General features: G+C 37.8%; 2 protein-coding genes across 2 annotated transcripts; one reads left to right on the plus strand and one right to left on the minus strand.

The window, feature by feature from the left end:
• Nucleotides 1-384: 384 nt before the first annotated feature.
• Nucleotides 385-3903, minus strand: LOC128628846 (succinate receptor 1-like). The gene is made up of 2 exons (XM_053673812.1): nucleotides 3835-3903; nucleotides 385-1815 (listed from the first exon to the last, which is right to left on the minus strand). The coding sequence occupies exons 1-2, from the start codon at nucleotides 3901-3903 to the stop codon at nucleotides 883-885; spliced, it is 1002 nt and encodes a 333-aa protein (XP_053529787.1). The 3' UTR covers nucleotides 385-882.
• An 8133-nt stretch (nucleotides 3904-12036) lies between these two features.
• Nucleotides 12037-20882, plus strand: nipsnap2 (nipsnap homolog 2). Its single transcript, NM_001200366.1, is given in 10 exon segments — nucleotides 12037-12144; nucleotides 12940-13079; nucleotides 14700-14745; nucleotides 15184-15278; nucleotides 16309-16379; nucleotides 16716-16856; nucleotides 18453-18484; nucleotides 20083-20177; nucleotides 20262-20345; nucleotides 20449-20882. Coding segments are annotated over 10 exon segments (858 nt in total). The 5' UTR covers nucleotides 12037-12055; the 3' UTR covers nucleotides 20514-20882.
• Nucleotides 20883-21325: the final 443 nt, after the last annotated feature.

Consider the following 21325-nt stretch of genomic DNA (forward strand, 5'->3'; position numbering starts at 1 on the left):
AAATATAATCACAAGACAAAAATATCACAAACAACATGTATATTAATTACTGCTGGCCTGAACTGTAAGCTATAAATTAATGCCACTATTATATTGAAGGAATAGTTTGGACAAAAATTAAATGTACCCAATTTTGGGCATACAGCTCAGGAACTAAAGTACAGAAGCAACATTCACATAACAAATGTGTTATGAATGATCAGATGCATTTGGGGTTACACACACACACACACACACACACACACACACACACACACACACACACACATATATATATATATATATATATATATATATATATATATATATATATATATATATATATATATATATATATAAAATGTGTATGTATATATATACTGCCCACTTTATTAGGAACAATCAGGCAGTTACAGGTAAAGCGCTTCAGTTAATGTACATATTAAAGAGAAGAAAAATGTGATCTCATTGACTTTGACCACGTCATGGTTCTTGGTACCAGGTTGGCTGATTTGGGTATTTCAGAACATTTTCACTCATAAGAGTCTCTAAAGTTGACACAGAAAGGTGTGAACAAGGTGTCAACAAAAAAAAGTTCTGTGGGTGAAAATGCCTTGTTGATGAGAGAGCTCACAGAAGAATGTTCACACTGGTTTGAGCTGACGGCTGTGGTAACTCAAATAACCACTCTTTACAACCGTGGCTTTATTTAATTTTCCAGTTAATAATAGCAATATTTTAACATAGATTTTTTTTGCCTTATGGGGTATAAGATTGAAGTTTTAGACACTTTATGTTGGTTTATATTCTAATTTATTATCCATCTGTATATAAATGTACACCACTGTAAGATTTGAAAGCATTTGTTATCAGTGCTGTCTTTGTTTAATGGGTAAGACTTCCTTATGGTGTAATCATTAGCATCCTTTTCAGCTGTCTCCACTTGTCCTGCAGTGCTTCTTTAAATCTGTCTGTCATGAGGAAGTAAAAAATGGGGTTGATGACACTGTGAGCAAATGCAATTGGCCGTGTCACTGTGTAAACCGCTTTGATGTAATCCATGATACACTGTGACAAATTTAACTCAGGAAGCTGTGATGCAATACGCACAATCCTCATTATATGGATGGGTATGTAGAGCACCAGAAACATGATTGCCGCAGTCCTCACGATTCTTACTGGCCTTTGGAAGGATGTCCCAAGCACCTCCTCTCTTTTCATGAGTACAGAAACCGTCCTTTGCGATGATAGAAACAAAGCCACCAGGGGCATCGCATATCCAGTTATGGTGAGCACTATGCTGTAAATCAGAGTAACTTTGGGCTCTCCCAGGCTTGCAAAATCACGACACACTGTCCAGTCATTTTCCCTCAAGTCCTGGATAATCAAGATGATGAGCGGTGCAATTTGAACATTCACCCAGATCCAGTTCAGTATGGTAATGCACCATGCGGCCTTGAGAGTCAACAAGATGTGTTCTCGCTGTAGGTGATGCAGCAGCAAGAGCCGGTCCACACTTACCCACATCATGAAAAGAATGCTGGAGTACATGTTCACATGGAGGATGTAGCGATTAACCACACATAGTGCAAAACTGAATTTCTTCAAGTTGTGAGCATAGTTATAGGATAGCTCAGGTAAAGTGCACAAGAAGATGAGGTCAGACACAGACAGGTTAAACAGGTACACATTTGTGGACTTCCAAGCAGGGAGGCAAAATATATAGCCTAGGACCACCACTAGGTTTCCGATTAAGCCAATGGCAAATTCCAGAGCATACAATGGTGAGAGGTAATATCTCTCTAAAAGTGGAGTGATGTCACTGGAACAGTTGTCCTGCAGCCATAAAAAAAAAATAGTGTATATATAATTACTGTACATAAAGGGCTCTATTTTCATGTTATTGCAGGCGAGAGGTAATATTTCTCTAATAGTGGAGTGATAACACTGGAACAGTTGGATTCCTGCCATAAAGATTATTGTACATATAATTACTGTACATAAAGGGCTCTATTTTCATGCCAATGCAAGTGTAATTTGTAGTTAACGCTGGCCTTGAGCTCTTATCCTATTTTCATGATTATAAATGTTTGTGCTCTGCTAATGTATGCATGGAATGGGGAAAACGGGGTTGTGACATTCAGAATCCAGCTGTGCAATGTGCTTATCAAATCCATTTTGGTCCAAAAATGGACATGCATTACCCCAAGATCCAACTTAGTGCAGACTCAGGGATAAGATGGTATTTTTCAGTGTTCATCATTTATATAAATGTCTTTCAACATAAATTAAAGGCTATTTAATCCAATACTAATTAAATACAACACACTTAATTATTATAACTGTATAAAAAATAAGAAGAAGAAGAAGAACAACAACAACAACAACAACAAATAGTTTAGTTGTGGCTACTAAACTGCGATTCATGTAGAAGGTTTTTATGATTTTGGATACTAGTTTTTATTTTAACCAACATTTAAAATCCACATCAGCTGAGATGTGCAAACCCATCCATCCTACAGTGTTTTCACGCACACATACAGTAAGTGCAGCATAAACTTTACCGTCAGTCATGCCACATCTCATAACGTCAAGCATGATGATGCTTTATATTTTAATTTAGTCTGAACTGAAGATGATGAATATTTAGAGTTGGTGTAGAGATTATTAGATACTATTATATATATATATATATATATATATATATATATATATATATATATATATATATATATATATATATATATATATATATAGGTGGGGCTCACCGCTAAAATAGTAGTGTCATAGCCAGGGCTATATTTTTATTTAAGTTACTGTATACACTTCACATGTATTTGGAATACTATTACTGTGAATTAAATGATGCTATTTTTAAATAGAATTGGAGTGGTGATGAAGAAATGGCACAATGTTCCTGGTATGCGCCTCTCTGCTGACCGTTGACCTCAACGCATACCATTTATTTCTTCCCCATTTTAAATTAGAAGGTCTAAATATCCTGAATACTTAGATGTGATATTTTAGTTTTATTATTTAGAATTAATGTGCCAATGCTCTGTGTTGTTTATTTCAGTTTCCTTTTTTTCAGATTCATGTGTTGTTAAAAAAAAAAAAAAAAAAAAAAAAAACCACTATAATCCATCTTATGCCTAATTACTTGAAAGACTGAATAAACAGATTTTGTGTGGTAGATAAGACCCCTTAATTTTCCAGTGACAGCTTAAAGAACCCCTGAAGGACCCTGCAAAGCGTAAGTATGAACAGTACATTTATAACCATTAGGTGGATAAATGCAATAATAATAATAATAATAATAATAATAATAATAATAATAATAATAACAATAAAGCATTAAGTGTATAAATGTAACATTGGTTTATAATACATTTCTTGCTTAGGTTTTTAAGAATAAACTAAACTTTAATGTATTTCGGTAATTAGTAAGGTGCTTGTGCTTAACATAGTCAGCACGTTTCTTCCTAAATATTAGATTATATATAATATGTAATACCCATGATATTCAATGGTCCTCATTAATACATATTTGTACACATTATCTAGTACGTATAATCTTTCTCAAATGATGTATATTTGAAGCATTCTTACCATTGTGCTGTTTGGTCTAATGGCTCTCGGAGTGAGTCAGATTTTTATGGTTCCTCACTCCAGAATTCACTGAACCACCCATTTGTAGCGCATCATCATTAATTGTACCCTGTGCTTATTTGGTATTTTACTAACCACAGATCTGATGTAATATCACACTCATGCAAACTAATTCAGTGATCACATAGTTGCCTCTTCTTTCTTCCTCTATCTCTATCCGCCATTGTTTCCTGTTTATTTACTTACCGTATTGTCATTTCTGTGACCTTTGTAGAGGTGCAGATGGAGGGGTGATAAGTTTTGTTGACTCAACATTGTTGACTCAGTTTTATGGAGCTTTTGTGAGTGTCTTGTACATCGAGGTTTGATTCCAGATATACCATTGTAGCTAACATTGTTTGTTTTGTTTTTTTTCTTCATTTTACTAAAAGTTGAACAATACTAAAACCAGCATTTTAAAAATATAAAATTATGTTTTGAGTGCTTCCTCGGTTGATTAAAGGAACATGAAAAATCGAATCACAGAGGCGGCATTGCCAGATAGATAATTTATATGATAATTTATATGTCATTTTAGATCTCTAGAGGGTGCCTACCATCCTCATATGCAACCTTTTTGGCATAAAATATGTTTAAGAGTACTAGTAATGTAGTAGTACCTGTAATGTACCTGTAATGTGTGGGGCAGATGTGATGAATTACTTTTTGTTGACTACTTGAAAGCCTTTGAATATTGTGATTTATTTGTTGCACATTGCTGTCACATTATTGTAAACTGAGTCAATCGCCCACAAGATCAATGGTGTATACTGTACAGTCTCAAAGATAATTGTGTTCGAACATTAAAACTCTCCTTCTTATAATCTGAAGAACAGATAATGCCTCCACTTTCTCCTCAGCTGAAGAGCATAGAACTGTGGAAAAGGGGTGTCTTGGGGTGTGTTGCATATTGTTAACTGTTTTGACAAGTAAACTGTAAGAAATGTCTGTATATTAACAGTTGAAAGATTGTATATTTTATCAGAATTTGTGCATAGCACATGATTCACAGGTGTTTTTCCTGGTTATTTACATTTTCGCATTGAATTATGAGACATTGAGCTCTGCTCCGACAACTTTTGGTGGCAGCACAAAATTTAATCCTACTGTTTCAGCAGTAAGTAATTTTATGGAAAATTTAACACTGCAATTTAACAACTGAAATTGTTATAACTGAAATTTAATTTAACTGTTTTATTGCCATTATTAGCAGTTTGATATGACATATTGTCTGGGCTGGTCATGTAAAATACGATTGTGACTTTTCGTTGGATATCGCTGCTGTAGTGAGCTGGTGTTCACAATACGATTATCCTTAATAACCAGCACTGGGTTTGGGAGATTAAAGGACTTAGGATGTTTTCATAAGTTTACAAACTGAGCAGCTTTCTATGAGAGAATTTTTGTAACATTTTGTAATGTTACTTGGGTGAGTATCTGTAATTTATTGCAACCACAGCACTGGTTCACACCAGTAGACCAGCACAATAATTCACACCAGTAGACCTGCATTTTTATAAATGATACAACTTTGTTTATTACAATTACCTATCTTCACCTATGTTGAATGGTCTCAGCATGCATGCACACGCACACAGGAAGGTATCTCAGTGACTTTCACCACCTCTGGCAGTTATCAGTTATTTTAAAGAACCACAGTTGAGCACATAAATAACTAATGGTCTCATGTCAGAGCCAGTGTGTGACACTCAGCATGTCAGAGTAACCACCTCACTGTGGCCAGGGTAGCATGGGAACTGATGGGAGAATCGCTACTTCCTGTTTTTCACAGCATCAGTTAACCAACATTGCACCATGCACAGAGCCATGCAAGAATGTGTAATACTCAACACTCAACAAGCACACTGTCATATTTTTACATTTGGCTACATATGGCATATAATAGTCTTTTTTACACAAAACAGTGTGATAGCAAAAGAAACTTCTAGAACATTTATTTCTTAACCTGATATAAGAATAGTATGCATAAGTAAAAAAAATAAACGTACACTCGCAATATAATTAGCAAGATTTATCCTTCAGCAGTTTTTTGAATGCAGAACAATAACCTTAGCTAACATAAGTAAATGTAACACAACACTCTAGATGAATCTGCTGAATTTGCTACATATAATATATAAAATGTATCTGGGCGCACGGTGGCTTAGTGGTTAGCACGTTCGCCTCACACCTTGGGGGTTCGATTCCTGCCCTGGCCCTGTGTGTGCGGAGCTTGCATGTTCTCCCCGTGCTGTGGGGTTTCCGCCGAGTATGCCGGTTGGACTCCCAGTCCAAAGGCATGCATGGTGGGCATGTCTAAAGTGTCTGTAGCATATGAATGGGTGTGTGAATGTGTGTGTGATTAGCACCCTGTCCAGGGTGTACCCTGCCTTCTGCCCCATGCTCCCTGGGATAGGCTCCAGGTTTTCCGCGACCCTGTAGGATAAGTGGTATAGAAAATGGACGGATATAAATGTAACTATATGTATTGTGGATTAGATTGGTACAGTGCTGGCATATTCAGTTTTCTCGTTGATCTGTACCTGTGCTGCTCTGGCTGTGTTCATGTGCAGAGTAAGTAACATCAGGAAAGGTCAGTGGAAAGACAGAACATGAAAATTATTCATATAACACACACAAACTAATTCTGTGGCTTTTACTGTTGACTCCAAGAGGCAAGTAAAATCCTTTAAAGACAACACAATCTCCAAATCTTACTTATTTCTTTACACCATGTGTTGTTCTGATAGAAAACTGCAGAAGATCCTTTCCTATACCAATACAACTAAAGCTATAAAGGTAGAAACAAATCTGCTATAACTGTTATTGTAGAAGCCATGCAGAATTGAATGGAGATCAAATTAAGAATACATTAAGACTCTGATAGAACGTTGAAATTTGATAGTTCCTTTTCAATCATTTATCTTCTGGCTCAAAGATTTACAGATGCCACATGATAATAAAAATGCAGCTGAGTTCAGGTCTGCAGAACACTAACCTGATCCTTTTGCTTTCTCTTACAGTCTGGACGTCCTTCAGTAATCACATTCTCTCCACATATTCCTCCTAAAGAGAAAAGACCTCAGAAATCACATCTCTAGTGGTAAATACAGAATTTAATTTTCCTTATCCAGAGACACTTACGGAGTTGCTGCTGGTTCTACAGGTTTTCAGTTAATCAATCTAAACATTTGTTTTGCGAGAGTGTGTGTGTGTCCGTGTGTGTGTGTGGGTGGGTGGGTGCATGCGTGATGTACCTTTATGTCTCCAACAAATAAATGCCACTACATTGGGTATCACCAGCAGTAAAACCGCCAGGATGCCAAAACCTGTGTAATAAAACACATCATAATGTTAATAAATGTAATATAATCTTGACAGCATATGCCCCCTAACCTCCAGACCTGCTCGCACATCACCCTCTAGTCCTTGGCTCTCAGAAGCTCTGCGTAGCAACTAGGCCAAACTAAGAGCATCTGAAAGGAAATGGCGCAAATCAAACAACCCAACTGACCTAACCAATTACCAGACACTTCTCTCTTCTTTTTCCAATAGCATCTCCATTGCTAAAGCCACATTCTACCAAGAGAAGATTCTTAGTTCTCCCAACACCCACATTCTTTTCAAAACCTTTTCCTCTCTACTCTGTCCCCCTCCTCCCCCTTCCCCTACTTCTCTCACTGCAGATGACTTTGCGACTTTCTTTACCAACAAGGTTACATCAATCAGAAACGTGTTCTCAGCCCCAGACATGCATAGACTGACTCCTCCTCCGTGTAACTCCCAGCTGACTTCCTTCTTTCCCCTCTCAGAGACTGATGTCTCTAAACTCCTCCTCTCTAGCCATCCCACAACCCGTCCTCTTGACCCTATCCCTTCTCACCTTCTTCAGTCCATCTCTCCCACACTATTACCTGCACTCACACACATCTTTAACACATCGCTCTCTACTGGCACATACCCTACCTCATTTAAGCAAGCCCGGCTTACCCCACTGCTTAAAAACTATCACTCAACCCTGCTATAGTTGACAACTACAGACCTGTTTCCCTACTCCCTTTTCTTTCGAAAACTCTTGAAAGAGCCGTTTTTAATCAACTCTCAAATTTTCTCACACAGAACAACCTCCTGGACACCAAGCAGTCTGGCTTCAAGAGCAACCACTCCACGGAGACTGCTCTGCTTTCCGTCACTGAAGCCTTACGACTAGCAAGAGCAACCTCTAGATCATCTGTCCTCATCCTACTTGACCTCTCTGCTGCTTTCGACACTGTGAACCATCAGATCCTCCTGTCAACTCTCTCCAGCCTGGGTATCACTGGAACGGTTCTGCGCTGGGTGGAATCCTATCTCTCTGACAGATCCTTCAAGGTATCATGGAGGGGAGGTATTTCTGAAACTCAGCAACTCACAACTGGCTTTCCACAGGGGTCAGTTCTGGGTCCACTCTTCTTTTCTATCTACACTACATCTCTAGGGCAGGTGATTGAGTCTCATGGCTTCTCATATCATTGCTATGCTGATGACACCCAGCTCCATTTGTCCTTCCAGCCTGACGATCCATCCGTCTCTGCACGCATCTCTGCTTGCCTTTCGGACATCTCGGTCTGGATGAAGGAACACCATCTTAAACTTAACCTGGCAAAATCTGAGCTTCTCGTCATCCCAGCCTGTCCCTCAATCAACCACAACCTCACTGTACAGCTCGCCTCACTCACACTCATGCCAACCAGGACAGCCAGGAACCTTGGGGTGATTCTTGATGATGGCTTGACCTTTGCAGACCATATCTCAGCAACTGCAAGGTCCTGTAGGTTCATCCTTTACAACATCAAGAAAATCCAACCCTACATCACCAAACAGGCTACATAGATTCTAGTCCAGGCTCTTGTTATCTCTAAACTGGACTACTGCAACTCACTGCTTTCAGGCCTCCCAGCCAGCTCCATCAAACCCCTTGAGATGATTCAGAATGCTGCAGCGTGTCTTGTCTTCAACCAGTCCAAGAGAACCCATGTCACACCCCACTTCATCTCCCTCCACTGGCTTCCTGTAGCTGCCCGCATCAAGTTCAAGGCCTTGATGCTCACCTACAAGACCTTGTCAGGAACAGCACCCTCCTACCTCAACTCTCTCCTGAAGGTCTACATTCCCTCTCGCAATCTGCGATCGATTAGCGACTGACGTTTAGTAGTTCAAACTCAGCGTGGCGCAAGGTCCCTTTCCAGAACCTTCACACTAACTGTTCCTCAGTGGTGGAATGCACTTCCAATCTCAATCCGGACCGCTGAATCTCTCACCATCTTCAAAAAACAGCTAAAGACCAACCTCTTCTATGAACACCTAACCAACTCATAATAAAAAATAAATAAATAACTTTAAAAAAAAAATGCACTTACACCTCTACTCTGCACTTTGCTTCTTCTGGAATTCAATTAATAGATCTTGTATGGTAGCACTTCTTGTATTGTTCTCTGCTTGATATCGCTTTGCTTGTATCTTTCTCATTTGTAAGTCGCTTTGGAGAAAAGCGTCTGCTAAGTGAATAAATGTAATGTAAATGTAATAATACAGATGTTTGGGGGGGTGGAGAGTTTGTTGTTTTACTCTGAGGCTGTTCTGATGGAGGTTTTGCGTCTGTTTTCCTCGAGTGTGTTGAAGTTTCTCTCCTTTCTACTGAAAAGAATGACAAAATATGTTATAACAGTTTTTTTTCACTGTTAGTAATATGGCACATGACACTGGACTAAAGCATGCTCACAGTAATTAATGAAAACATGTACCTTTAACAGATACATTTTCTCTTCTTTAAAAATAAAGGTAACACATTATTAAGACACATGTTGATAAGACTAAATGACACCTACATAAAAACTTTATGACAAGTGACATGAACTAGTTATAAGAAATAGTTATAAAGACTTATTCCAATATGCGTCAGCTGATGTAAAGACAGCATTTCTCAATGTAAATGTCAAGTTGAGAGAAGACCTTGTCTAGTGATATAGATTTCAGTTGAGGTAAGGTTGTGTTATGACTTACTTAAGATCATTAGAACTTACTTAAGATCATTGTAGCTCAGTCTCCTTCTGACCTGTCTGTGTCACATAAATGGTAATGAGGTCGCTAACTGTTTGACAAGTGAGGGTAAACTTGTGAAGAAATGGACAGAGGTGAGATTTCTGTAATGTGTCTCAAAGGTGGCAGTTTGAAAAGGATTTGACAGTGACCATCACTTCACTGTAAAACAGAATTTGAATATTGTGTGTCTGTGTGTCATTTGGCAAATTCTCCCAAGGCCTTGGTGCAGGAGCTGTGTAGTGGAGCGAGGGTGCCTTCTTTCTTGTGTAGGTTCTCTTTCTCTCTTCTTAAGATTCTCTATTCTCAAATCCTAACAGTTTTCTGGGGGCTTGTTCCGGGATATCTACTGAGAAGTAAGAATAATTTTAATTTGTTTGCTCTGCCTTGAAGTAGATATCTCATGTATCCCAATTGTACTACATGTGATGCCCAAATATTCTGTGGTGTTCTATGTAAGCAATTGGAAGTAGCTGTTAGTTGAATCTTTATTGTGCTTAGGCTCTGGCCACCGTGCTAGTGCTTTCTCTCGGCTTTATTGTGAGTAACTGTATTCTAAATAGTATAACCCTATTTTCAAGGAATGTGTCTCAAACGTGGCAGTTTGAAAACCCCAGTGGATTCATGCCAGTAGACAGAAACAGTGTCTGACCAGAACCAGCTCACTCGAAAAAGGAGAAAATTCACAATCAAGCAGCTCTCAAGGGGCCTCTTCTCATCTCACCTTACACATACACATATAGATTTTTTTTATATTAGCCTTGAGAAAACAAGCAACGACTCATGCCCTGTCTGGATGGAGCATGTGAGTGTTGGAAGCTGTCCTAGGCTCATGGATGCCTGGGCGTTCCTCGCAGCTTATGGAAAGAGAGTGTGCAGGTCCCATTGAGACCTAAGAGGGCATTGATGTTTACTGTGAACACTCCCCACTCTCTCTGTTCACTTGGTAACACTTTCTTCGTTCCTGTGTACTGGCACAGAAACGTTGTGAACAACAACGGCAGTATAAGACTGACTTTTGATGACAGCTTGAACTTTACAGACCACATTTCAACATCTGTAAGGTCCTGTAGGTTAATTCTGTACAACATCAAGAAAATCAGACCCTATCTCACCGAACAGGCTACACAACTACTAGTCCAGGCTCTTGTCATATCAAAACTGGACTACTCTCGGGCCTCCCAGCCAGCTCCATCAAACTCCTTCAAATGTTTCAGAATGCAGCAGCATGCCTCGTCTTCAACCAGTCACACCCCTCATCTCCCTCCACTGGCTTCCTGTAGTCGCCCGTATCAAAGTCAATATATATATATATATATATATATATATATATATATATATATATATATATATATATATATATATATATATAGCAATTTAAAGTGGCACCCAGTCTTCATCTAAGGCCAGGTTGGCAAAGACATAGTCCTCTATTGACTCCACTTATTCAAGATGCAAGCGATTCCCTTTTACACTTGCCCGATATGTTTTGGTTTTATCCCAGACTGTTTGTTTTCTGATCACTGATTTTTGAGTCCTATTCTAAGATATTTAATAAAAATGTAAATCCAAAACCTCTAACAGCCATCTTTGGTATTGTTGGTGATAAGACCATTCTATCAAAACATGATGCCAACTGCATCGCTTTTACTTCTCTGCTGGTGAGGCGATTGATCCTGCTCAATTGGAAACAGGCTTCCCCCCTTCTTTTAAACAGTGGGCTTCAGATATGCTTCAATTCTTAAGTCTGAAAAAAATAAGACTGAATTTGCAGGGTTCTGGTTCTGAGTTTGCTGTTATGTGGGGGGTTTATCTAAGTTATCTTCAAAATCAGTTATAGCTTAATGGTTGGATTCAGTGCTGATTGTGAGCTGATACCTGATTTTATTCAAGACTTTTATTTTTATATGTACACAATGTTTTATGTTTGTTGCTTCTGTTGTATTTTTTTTTGTCCTTTGTGTGTACATGTATCTTGTCTTTTGTATTAGTATATGATAATGTTGTTGATGGTTGCATAAAATAGTTTTAATGGTTAACCACTGATGGTTTGTAGTAGTATTTGTAGTGGAAACTATTACAATTTCTGTGATTGTTTCCATTGTTGTTGTTTTTGCAGCAGGGCTCACTGATGTTATAAACAAATCAGTGTATTAATAAATTTCTATATAAAATGATTGTCTTTTCATTCAAACAATCTGAATGTTTATATTTAGCATTTTTTTTTCTAAAATCGTGTACTTAACCACTACTAGAAGTAGGACTTTCGCTGCCCTCTGGTGGCCGAAATGCGCATTACACTAACAACCCTTTTCTTTCCTACATACAGAACGGGGTCCTGTCATTGAAGATGGCGACCGGACTCCTTCAGCGCTCTTATAGCGGCCTTCGTTTGGCGAAATACAAGGCCAGGATCAAGGGACAGGTCACTCTTTTCAGGTCTGAACATTTTATCTCCATTACTGTTTTGTAGGCGTCATCACGACGCTGTCTCATCGGAGAAAGATGCATGAGTGAATCAGATAACGGGCCGTCTCTCAGTGCACATGCTGTTCCATACAAGTTCAGCTAAATTAAAGCATATTTACACATCGTCTAATTCAGTAATGCATTCAAACACGTTTGAATGCATTTTATTTATTTATTTATTTATTTTATAATAAATTCTGCTCAGTGTAAACTGCTGGGCTAAGCATATATCAGTGCAATTGTACATTGTTAGAGGATAAATCAGAGTCTTGATTGCTGAAGGACACACAGACTTCAATATACTATTACATTACAGTCACTATGTAGTGATATTGACATACTAGGATCAGGTGTTATTATTATTTATTTTATTTTTTTTTAATGTTTTGGCAGTTTGGGCATGACTGAGGACTGTTGATTGCTGTTATTTTGAGCCACACTACTACAGCTGTTGACATGACTTGTTTGCTATTAAATTAAACAGTGTTAAATAGGTTTTTCGATGTTGTTGTTACTTTAATAGAGCTCCCATTGAGAATTGTATCAAGGGACCTGCACTGCACAGAAAAGTTTTTTTTTTCCAGGCTAAAACAGTAGCAGCAGTTTACTGTTTCCTATGATTTTGTCATCATTAATGAGTTCATTTATCCATTCATTTGATTGGTTGGTTGGTTGGTTGAATGTCTGGCTACCAGTTACACGGGCCATGCTAGTCAAACTGGTGGACCATCTTTGCCAGCTGGTAATTGTAACGTCTTATCCTAGAGGATTGTCGGCATCCAGTCACCGAAATAGAGAGGAGAGCTGGTTCAAATCTCTATTTGTGCGTAAAGTGGACCCAAGAAAAGACGCCCACTCTCACCTGCTGGCTAAGAAAGAAGAAAGTAACCTTTATAAAATTCAATGTAAGTAATAGTGTGTGTATGTTAGTATGTTTGTTTTTGGTTTTTTTTGCTTGTTTGTTTGTTTTTTTGCTTCAGAAAGTGCATGTGGTATGCCTTTAATTAGTTTTTAGAGTGAATCTTTAAAGGTATCAGTAGTCCTTAAGATCCAATTATGTACCTTAAGTTATTTTTGAAGGTACTTACTTTTCTGGGTAAAAGATAGATACTAAAATATTTACTTTGATACCATGCTAGTGACGAGGGAAACCTTTATTTCTGAGTCTAGCTAACAGTGACTACGTTTACATGGACAGCAGTAATCTAATTATTGACCTTATTTTGATAAGACAGTATTCTGATTAAGGTGTTTACATGAGTTGCTTTTAGGATACTCCTTTCATGTTCCTGTTTTACATGTTATAGAACATAGAGTGATTAACAGGACACATCATTTCGTCTCCGCACCACGCCGTCCGACGTCCCTCCAGAATTTCACGTATCAACATACAGTTTTGGGTGTTTTTATTTAAAATTTTTATGAACGCTTCAAGTGCAGTTAATTATTTGTCATGCTGTACATGCAAATAGATGACTGCTTGAAGCCGTGGGCTGCATCCCAAACTGTGTATTTAACTGCTGTATAGTAGCTGAGATACATGTATTTCGCGTACTATATAGTAGGTAAGTACACAGTTTCGGACACAGCCATGCTCTTGTTTGCCGTAAAACGGTTGAGCACTGTCGTTTGCGAACGTGTCCTGTTGCAAAATGCGGTGAGAACTCCCTCTCATGAAATCAGTAAGGGAACTCTGAACTACAGTTTCCAACAGCCACTGCTTCATTGTCACATGACCACCTGCACCTGAATCACGTTCCTGGTAATTAGCACTCTTGTCTATAGTCACAGTGCACGCTTTGTCTCATGTTATCGTCTCACTATACCTTTGTCTATGATGCCGTATTTGGTCTTTGTCACAGTTTTTGTTTCCTTGTTGTAGAGTGTTTCGTATGTTTGTTTGTTATTAAATGTTTAAGAATCTGCGCTTGCTTCCGTCTCCAACTTTGAATCGTGACACTCCCACACAATGTTAATAATGGGATTAAGCTGTTTACATTTCTGTAATACACATTGATAATGCAACTAAAACAGGAGTACTCCACCTATCTTAATTCGATTTGTGTTTACTTCGAGTATGACTTTAAACCGATTAAGGTAATAAAAATTGCTGTTTACATGATAGTTTCTTAATCAGTTTGTTTTAATCGGGTTAATATTGGATTATTGTTGTCCATGTAAATACTGAATGATGCAAATGATGCAACACTTTTTTTTTGTAACCAGAAACAAGTACAATATAGCAAAGCAACCAATAGCAACATGAAAAATATTTGCTTTTTGGTAAACATAACTACAACATAATGGCTAGCAAAATACAGCACAAACTTTATTAAAGTAAAACATAATTACATCTAGAATAATATAAATATACATGCCAGAAGTAATTGTTAATTTACTGTAAGTTATTACAGTAAGCCTACTGTAATGGATTAACTATAGTAAAGCACTGTAAATTACTGTGAAAAAGAAAACAGTGAAACATTTAACAATGCAATTAATAACTAATGGTTTCTTAATTGTAGTTCACAATGTGAAGCCTGAATGTCTGGATGCTTATAACAAACTCTGGTAAGCACTGACCCTTTCCCATTTCTAAAGTGTTCCTGGTGATTAGTTAGAAACCAGTCATCTATTTTCGGTTTCTTAATCAAGAATTGCCTGTTGGAAACTGTTGAGAATGAATTGACATGCCGCCTGTAGTGTAACTCCATCCAAAACTTATTCAGTTCTATTCCTGTGAGATGATTGGCAGGAGCACTCCATTCTTAAATTGCATTTCAGGGACAATGACTTTGAGAAAACTAATTTTAAAATGGTATTGTTTCTTAAAATGAATGAAATAAAACAGGCCTTGGAAGTGATTTTGAATTTTGAATGCTATTATTTATCACTATTATGTGTTGCTGTCACCCTTATGATCCCTGTTGTGTGCTGTCCAATACTTTATATTCAGGCATTAATACAACAAATAAGTGATGATCTCCATGCTTACATTGTGGCCCACAGTGAGGATGTGTTGCCTTCGATCCACGTGGATAAATACTACCCCTGTGAGCTGGTGGGAACATGGAACACCTGGTATGGAGAGCAAGACCAGGCTGGTAGGACCTTGCAGATAAGCACGTTGTTCATTCAAGCCACAGAAATGGGAGGAAGATGTTATTTTATTAGAGTTTTCTGTTCATCTAGGCTAGGTTTTTATCTACCCTGGTCATTTTAAATGCATAGTCCTGATAAATAGCCTGTTCAGTGAAAATCTCTGAAGGTTTTTAAACATTTTAGTCATTGTCAATGTGTCATACTATGAAGTCTAGGAATTCGGTACCTTGAAGATGATTTGCTGCATATTTTAGATTTACTAATCCAAATTGATGGTGGACATATTGGTGACTGAGAACTTGTTTGTAACGGTTTATTTTATCATCATTGATTTGCCTAGTCTTCACTCTAAAGATGCTGCCATTGTTTGACACTTGTAGCAGTTATGTTCACTAGTTGGCTGCCACTACAGTTTGGTTTTCTGGCAACCATATTATTATTCACATTACAGACAAACTCTTCACCATTAGTATTATTGTTGTTGTTATTATTATTTATTTATTTTTTTTCATTGCCACTAGTGGTAATAGTTAAACATTTGTGGTCAGATTAAGGGTAGCAGAAGCTTCTTTTCTTTTCTGGTAAGTGTATCACTTACAGCAGTTTATCAATGGTTTTCCTTTTAAGAATAGTAATTGTAGTAAACAAAGCATCTGGAAAAAATCTAAGTGCTTTCCATAAAGCTAGCCAGAAAAAAGCCAGTTGGCCACAAAACTAATTTGCCTATGAAAATATAACTTACTAGCAGCAAGGTAAACTTTAAGTTTTTGACAGAGGGCCAATATTTTGTGAGGGATTTTATTAGAAAAGTAAATTCCCTATATAGATTTTGTGGGACAGTCTGATCATGCCCACTAGAGTAGGTGTTTTTAAGAGCATTCACAGCAGTTATACTGTATTTCAAGCACAGAGACTTTTGTGTTAATATTACTGAAATGTGATCTTGTAAACATACTGTAGAACATTTCTGTGCACATTATTAAGAGTTACTCTGGAGGGTGCAAAGTGATCTGTATATTTTTTTGTGCACAGTCCATCTGTGGAGGTACAGAGGAGGCTACCCCGCCCTGACCGAAGTCATGAATAAACTGAAAAATAATAAGGTAGATGACACTTGAAGTAAAGTCTTGGTGTGTTTCAGATGCATAAAAGACACTCTATCTTTTGAGAGGAAAGCATCACAATTTCCTTCATTTTGAGTTATTACTGGTAAAGCTAATGCTAAATGCTTGTGTGGATTCAAGAGTGATCACATTATTTAATATAAATCAATTGTTGAAATTCTAACCATTATAATCATTATGATATTAAAAGGAATTGGTGGTTATTACCTTTACTTGTTAATTTCCAGTGTTAACCTTACTTAATGTCTGACTCAAGTACATTCAATGCATTTGATTTGATTGAGCCCTGAATTTCCTTGTCCTTTGGACTTACAGGAATTTTTGGAGTACAGAAAGGAACGGGGGAAGATGCTCCTCTCTCGCCGCAATCAACTATTGCTGGAATTTAGTTTCTGGAACGAGCCAGTTCCACGGGAGGGACCAAATATCTACGAACTTCGATCATACCAATTAAGAGTGAGTTACAAAACTCTGTTTTGAGGACTTCATCAGATCATTTCAAATTAGTTTGTTTGCACCAGTAGTTCAGTACAATCAGTTGAAGGTGAAGGCTGATTTTATACCCAGGTATGATATAAGAAACCATCTCTAGATTCGGCCTATCTTTAGATTGATGACTCCCAGGTGAGGATGTCTGATATTGCATTGCATGTAGCACACATTGGCAATACATTAGCTATTTTGCTGCAAAAATTGGAGCCTTCCCTTCATATATAGATGAACATCTGTAGATGTTGACCCCTTTAAAAGGGGGCTGACTGACACCTTACTCCTGGCAGTGTCTGGTTTATACACTTTGCCAGATGCCTGATGTATGCAAATCTGCCTTGTGTGCCAGTGTCATACTTTTGGCCTGCCTTACGACACCACACCCTAGTTCTGTATTTACACAGCCTGTCTTACTTGCACTACTTTTGGTAGGGGACAGGCCACACCCATGTTAGGTATCTGAGTACCCCATATTTACTCTAAAGTGTATGCCTTAGACAACACCACAAAGAGTCTACAGGGGGCCATTGACTTAGTCTGTTTGGTGCTCAAGGCCTCGTTTATATCACACCAGAACAAAGTATCGCTTTATCCCAAGACATTTTTCCATCTTGGACAGGTGTGCAATTTAAAAGATATACCCTGCAGTTCAAACAAGAGGTTCTATTCAACTAATTTTCATGTTTGAAAAAAGGATGGTGGTTTTTGTTCCATTCCACATCTAAGAAAATTAAACTGAGCATCAGCATGAGGCTCGATTCCCTGAGAATACCAGCCGCTCCATTACTCCAACATGTGGCAGATATTATTACACTTGTCAATCAGTTTCAGCTAGGCCATCATGTGAGGTATTATATGTGACTGTTTTATACATTTTACTCCTCTACTGTTGATTTTTACCACAGGTATAGAATTCAGCAACTAGCTCACAGAGTCTTGCTTGTGGCCCTGACATGGCTGACAAAACCTTCTTTCAGTAACAAAACAGATCTCGCTGTTATTCTCAGCACACCCTAGTGGATTCCACCCCCCTAGATCTGCAGTATGAAATGGATGGCATGATATGGCACCCTAATCCACCTCACCCGACTGAACAGTCCAGGAAACACTTACAAACATGAGTGCCTAGCACACTGGTCATGTGTGCTAGGTCATGTCCTTAAATGGAAATACTCCTGTGAATGTTGTTTGCTTCATCAGCCTAACCCTGTTCATAACCTGATTGCTGTTAATTTGCTTTCGGGACTGCTAAACACATGATGGCTGTGGCATGTGTTTTCATTCCTTTGTGTGAATCACCTAGGTCTCTGTGCTCTAGATAATAGCCAACATTCCAGTAATGAAAGGTAACCCTGTTCATTACCTGATTGCTGTTAAGTTACTTTTGCTTTCGGGACTGCTAAACACATGATGGCTGTGGCATGTGTTTTCGTTCCTTGTGTGAATCACCTAGGCCTCTGTGCTCTAGATAATAGCCAACATTCCAGTCATGAAAAGAAGATAGACATGTTTTGCAATTTGCAAATACTGCATGTAACATAAAATAATCTCTTCTTTTTGCAGCCAGGAACCATGATTGAATGGGGGAATTACTGGTAAGAAGCCCTAATTGTAATTCTCTTCAATTCCTGTTCATTTTTAAACTCCCAAGTGTAAAGATAAAAATCGGTATCATGCTAATTTAATCCAACCAACATTTTGTTCATTAGAAAGCAATAATGCCAATAGGTTCTTTGGGACATTCATATTATTAATAGACTTCCTGGCCAAAAAAAAGGTCACTGTTTGGATTTAAATGAGCAAATACTTGAGCCTATGGTTCATTAATAACTGCATTAATAACTGCATTATTGCAGTTATTAATGTTTCAGCTGGCAACAATTCTTTTAACCCTAACTGATGCAGTGTGTAACTTCTCATATCTTAAACAACCATGTTGGAAGACGTATACTGTAATCATGGAAAAGATGTAACTGTTTCAGAAGGAGCACATTATTGGCCTGCATCAAGCAAAGAAAACAACTAAGGAGGTTGCTGAAATCACTGGAATTGGGTTAAGAACAGTCCAGTCCATTATTAAAACCTGAAAGGATTGTGGTGAACTGTCAGCTTTGTGGAAGGAATGTGGTCAGAAGAAAAATCTTGAATGTTTGTGTTTGGAGATCATTAAAAACGCTTGGTAAAAATTCAACAGTAGAACTCATGTTTAGTAGTGAAAGTAAGAGCATTTCCACATGCACAATGAGACAAGAACTTGCAGGATTGGAACTAAACAGCTGTGTGGCCACAAGAAAGCCACTTGGTAGTGAGACTAATCAGGGGAAAAACAACTTCAATTTGCTAGGGAACATAAAGATTGTATTGTGGAGCATTGGAAAAAGTTTTATGTACTCTAATGAGTCCAGATTTACCCTATTCCAAAGCGATCAGGATAAGAAGGGAAGCGCATGAAGCGATGCACCCATCAAACATAATGCCTACTGTACAAGCCTATGGAGGTAGTGTTATGAACTGGGGTTGCTTCAAATGTTGCTAGGCTCAGCAACATTATGCAGCAATAAAATGAAGTCAGCTGAGTACCACAATGTACTGAATGATCAGGTTATCTATAAATGGATTATTCTTTTCCCTGACGGCACAGGCATATTCCAGGATGACGATGCCAAGATCAATTGGGCTCAAATTGTGAAAGAGTGGTTCAGGGAGCATGAGGAATCATTTTCACACATAAATCGGCCACTACATAGTCCTGATCTTAACCTCATTGAAAGTCTTTGGGATGTGCTGGAGAAGACTTTACAGAGTGGTTCATCACTCCTGTCCTCAATACAAGATCTCCACCAAAAATGTATGCAACTCTGGATGGAAATAATTATTGTGAAATTTCATAAGGTTGTCAAAACAATACCATGATGAATGCACGCTATAATCAAAGCTAAAGGTGGTGCAACGAAATTTTAGAGTGTACGACTTTTTTTTTGTGTGCATGACCACATATATTCAATGTAACATTTAGAATAGTTTTAATTAATTATAACAATGTAAATTTTAGATTCTGAGCCTTTTAATAAATATTGTTTGCTGTTGATTACTGCTTTTACATACATTCATTGCAAAAATAAATCTGCAAAAATCAACAATCCATGGATCAGATGGTATTCCACATTATTGACATTTGCGTGATTTTGTTCAGGGCTCGAGCCATTCGCTATCGGCAGCATAACCGTGAAGCAGTTGGAGGATTTTTCTCCCAAATAGGAAGTCTTTACCTGGTCCATCACCTCTGGGGTAAGCACACTTCATGATAAGTACTAGCACAGAATATTTTATTCCAGTAAGTTCTGTGCTTAGTGCTTATTTTTACTTTGTCAGCGTATAAGGACCTGCAGTCTAGAGAGGACACTCGCAATGCGGTGTGGCAACATGAGGGCTGGAATGAAGTGGTCTACTACACAGGTAAGCCTAATATCATCTGATATTGTACAGCATTTCACATTGTGTCTTCTTGTTTTTTTGTAAGTAAACTTAAACACATCTTAAAATCTTATTCTTTTTTAAGTGCCCCTGATTCAACACATGGAGTCCAGGGTTATGATTCCAATGAAGGCGTCACCCCTGAAGTAATACTTTCTTTACAAGCTAAAGACATGCATTCACAAGGGAACCAGTGCTGTATATGTCTAACATCCATGCATTTTAATCCATCTTGATGTTCTTTCTGGTCATTAAAAAGTATTCATAATCTGCACCAGCAAATCTAATTTGAGAATGCATTGAAAGAAACATGTCCTAACAGGCTAATGAACTTTAACAGGCAAAGATGATTTGTTTTGGATGTCACAAGTGTCTTTGGTTAACAGACCTTAGCCATCTGATAAGCAATGAATCTTTATGCACAATAAATGTTAGCATTGTGGCCCAACTCAGTGAAATATATAGGAAAAATGTATTAGAGGGTCTTTAAATGTTCTGTTATTAAATTCATAGCCCGTGCTGCATTTGCTCATTTGTATTATTTTCCATCAACTCTGTAAAAAACACAAAAACAAACAACAAAAAAAACCTGTTCATTTTTTTTCCATTACTGCTAAATAGAAGTTGAAAAAAAATTGTCAAATCTACACTTTGCACAGTACTGTAAAAGGCACTTTAAATGTGCTTGATGGTAAAAGCGTGTTCTTGGTTTTGTTTTTGTTTTTTTACATGAATTTTACATTATGAAAGTTTAATATATAAACTTTCTTAACATTCAGAGTTACAATCTGAAGATTTGAATCCATCTCTGTGTCTAAACTGTGTATCTAATGTGTAAACAGATACCATCTCTGTATCTAAACCACTTTCTGTTTTGTGGGGTTATAAAGACAAGTATGAAAAACATTCTTGTACTGTATGGCATGTTGAAAGTAAACCTGCATGTCCAGTTTCAACAACTT

This window comes from Ictalurus punctatus, chromosome 20, assembly GCF_001660625.3.
Source record: "Ictalurus punctatus breed USDA103 chromosome 20, Coco_2.0, whole genome shotgun sequence".
Taxonomy (NCBI): Eukaryota; Metazoa; Chordata; class Actinopteri; order Siluriformes; family Ictaluridae; genus Ictalurus; species Ictalurus punctatus.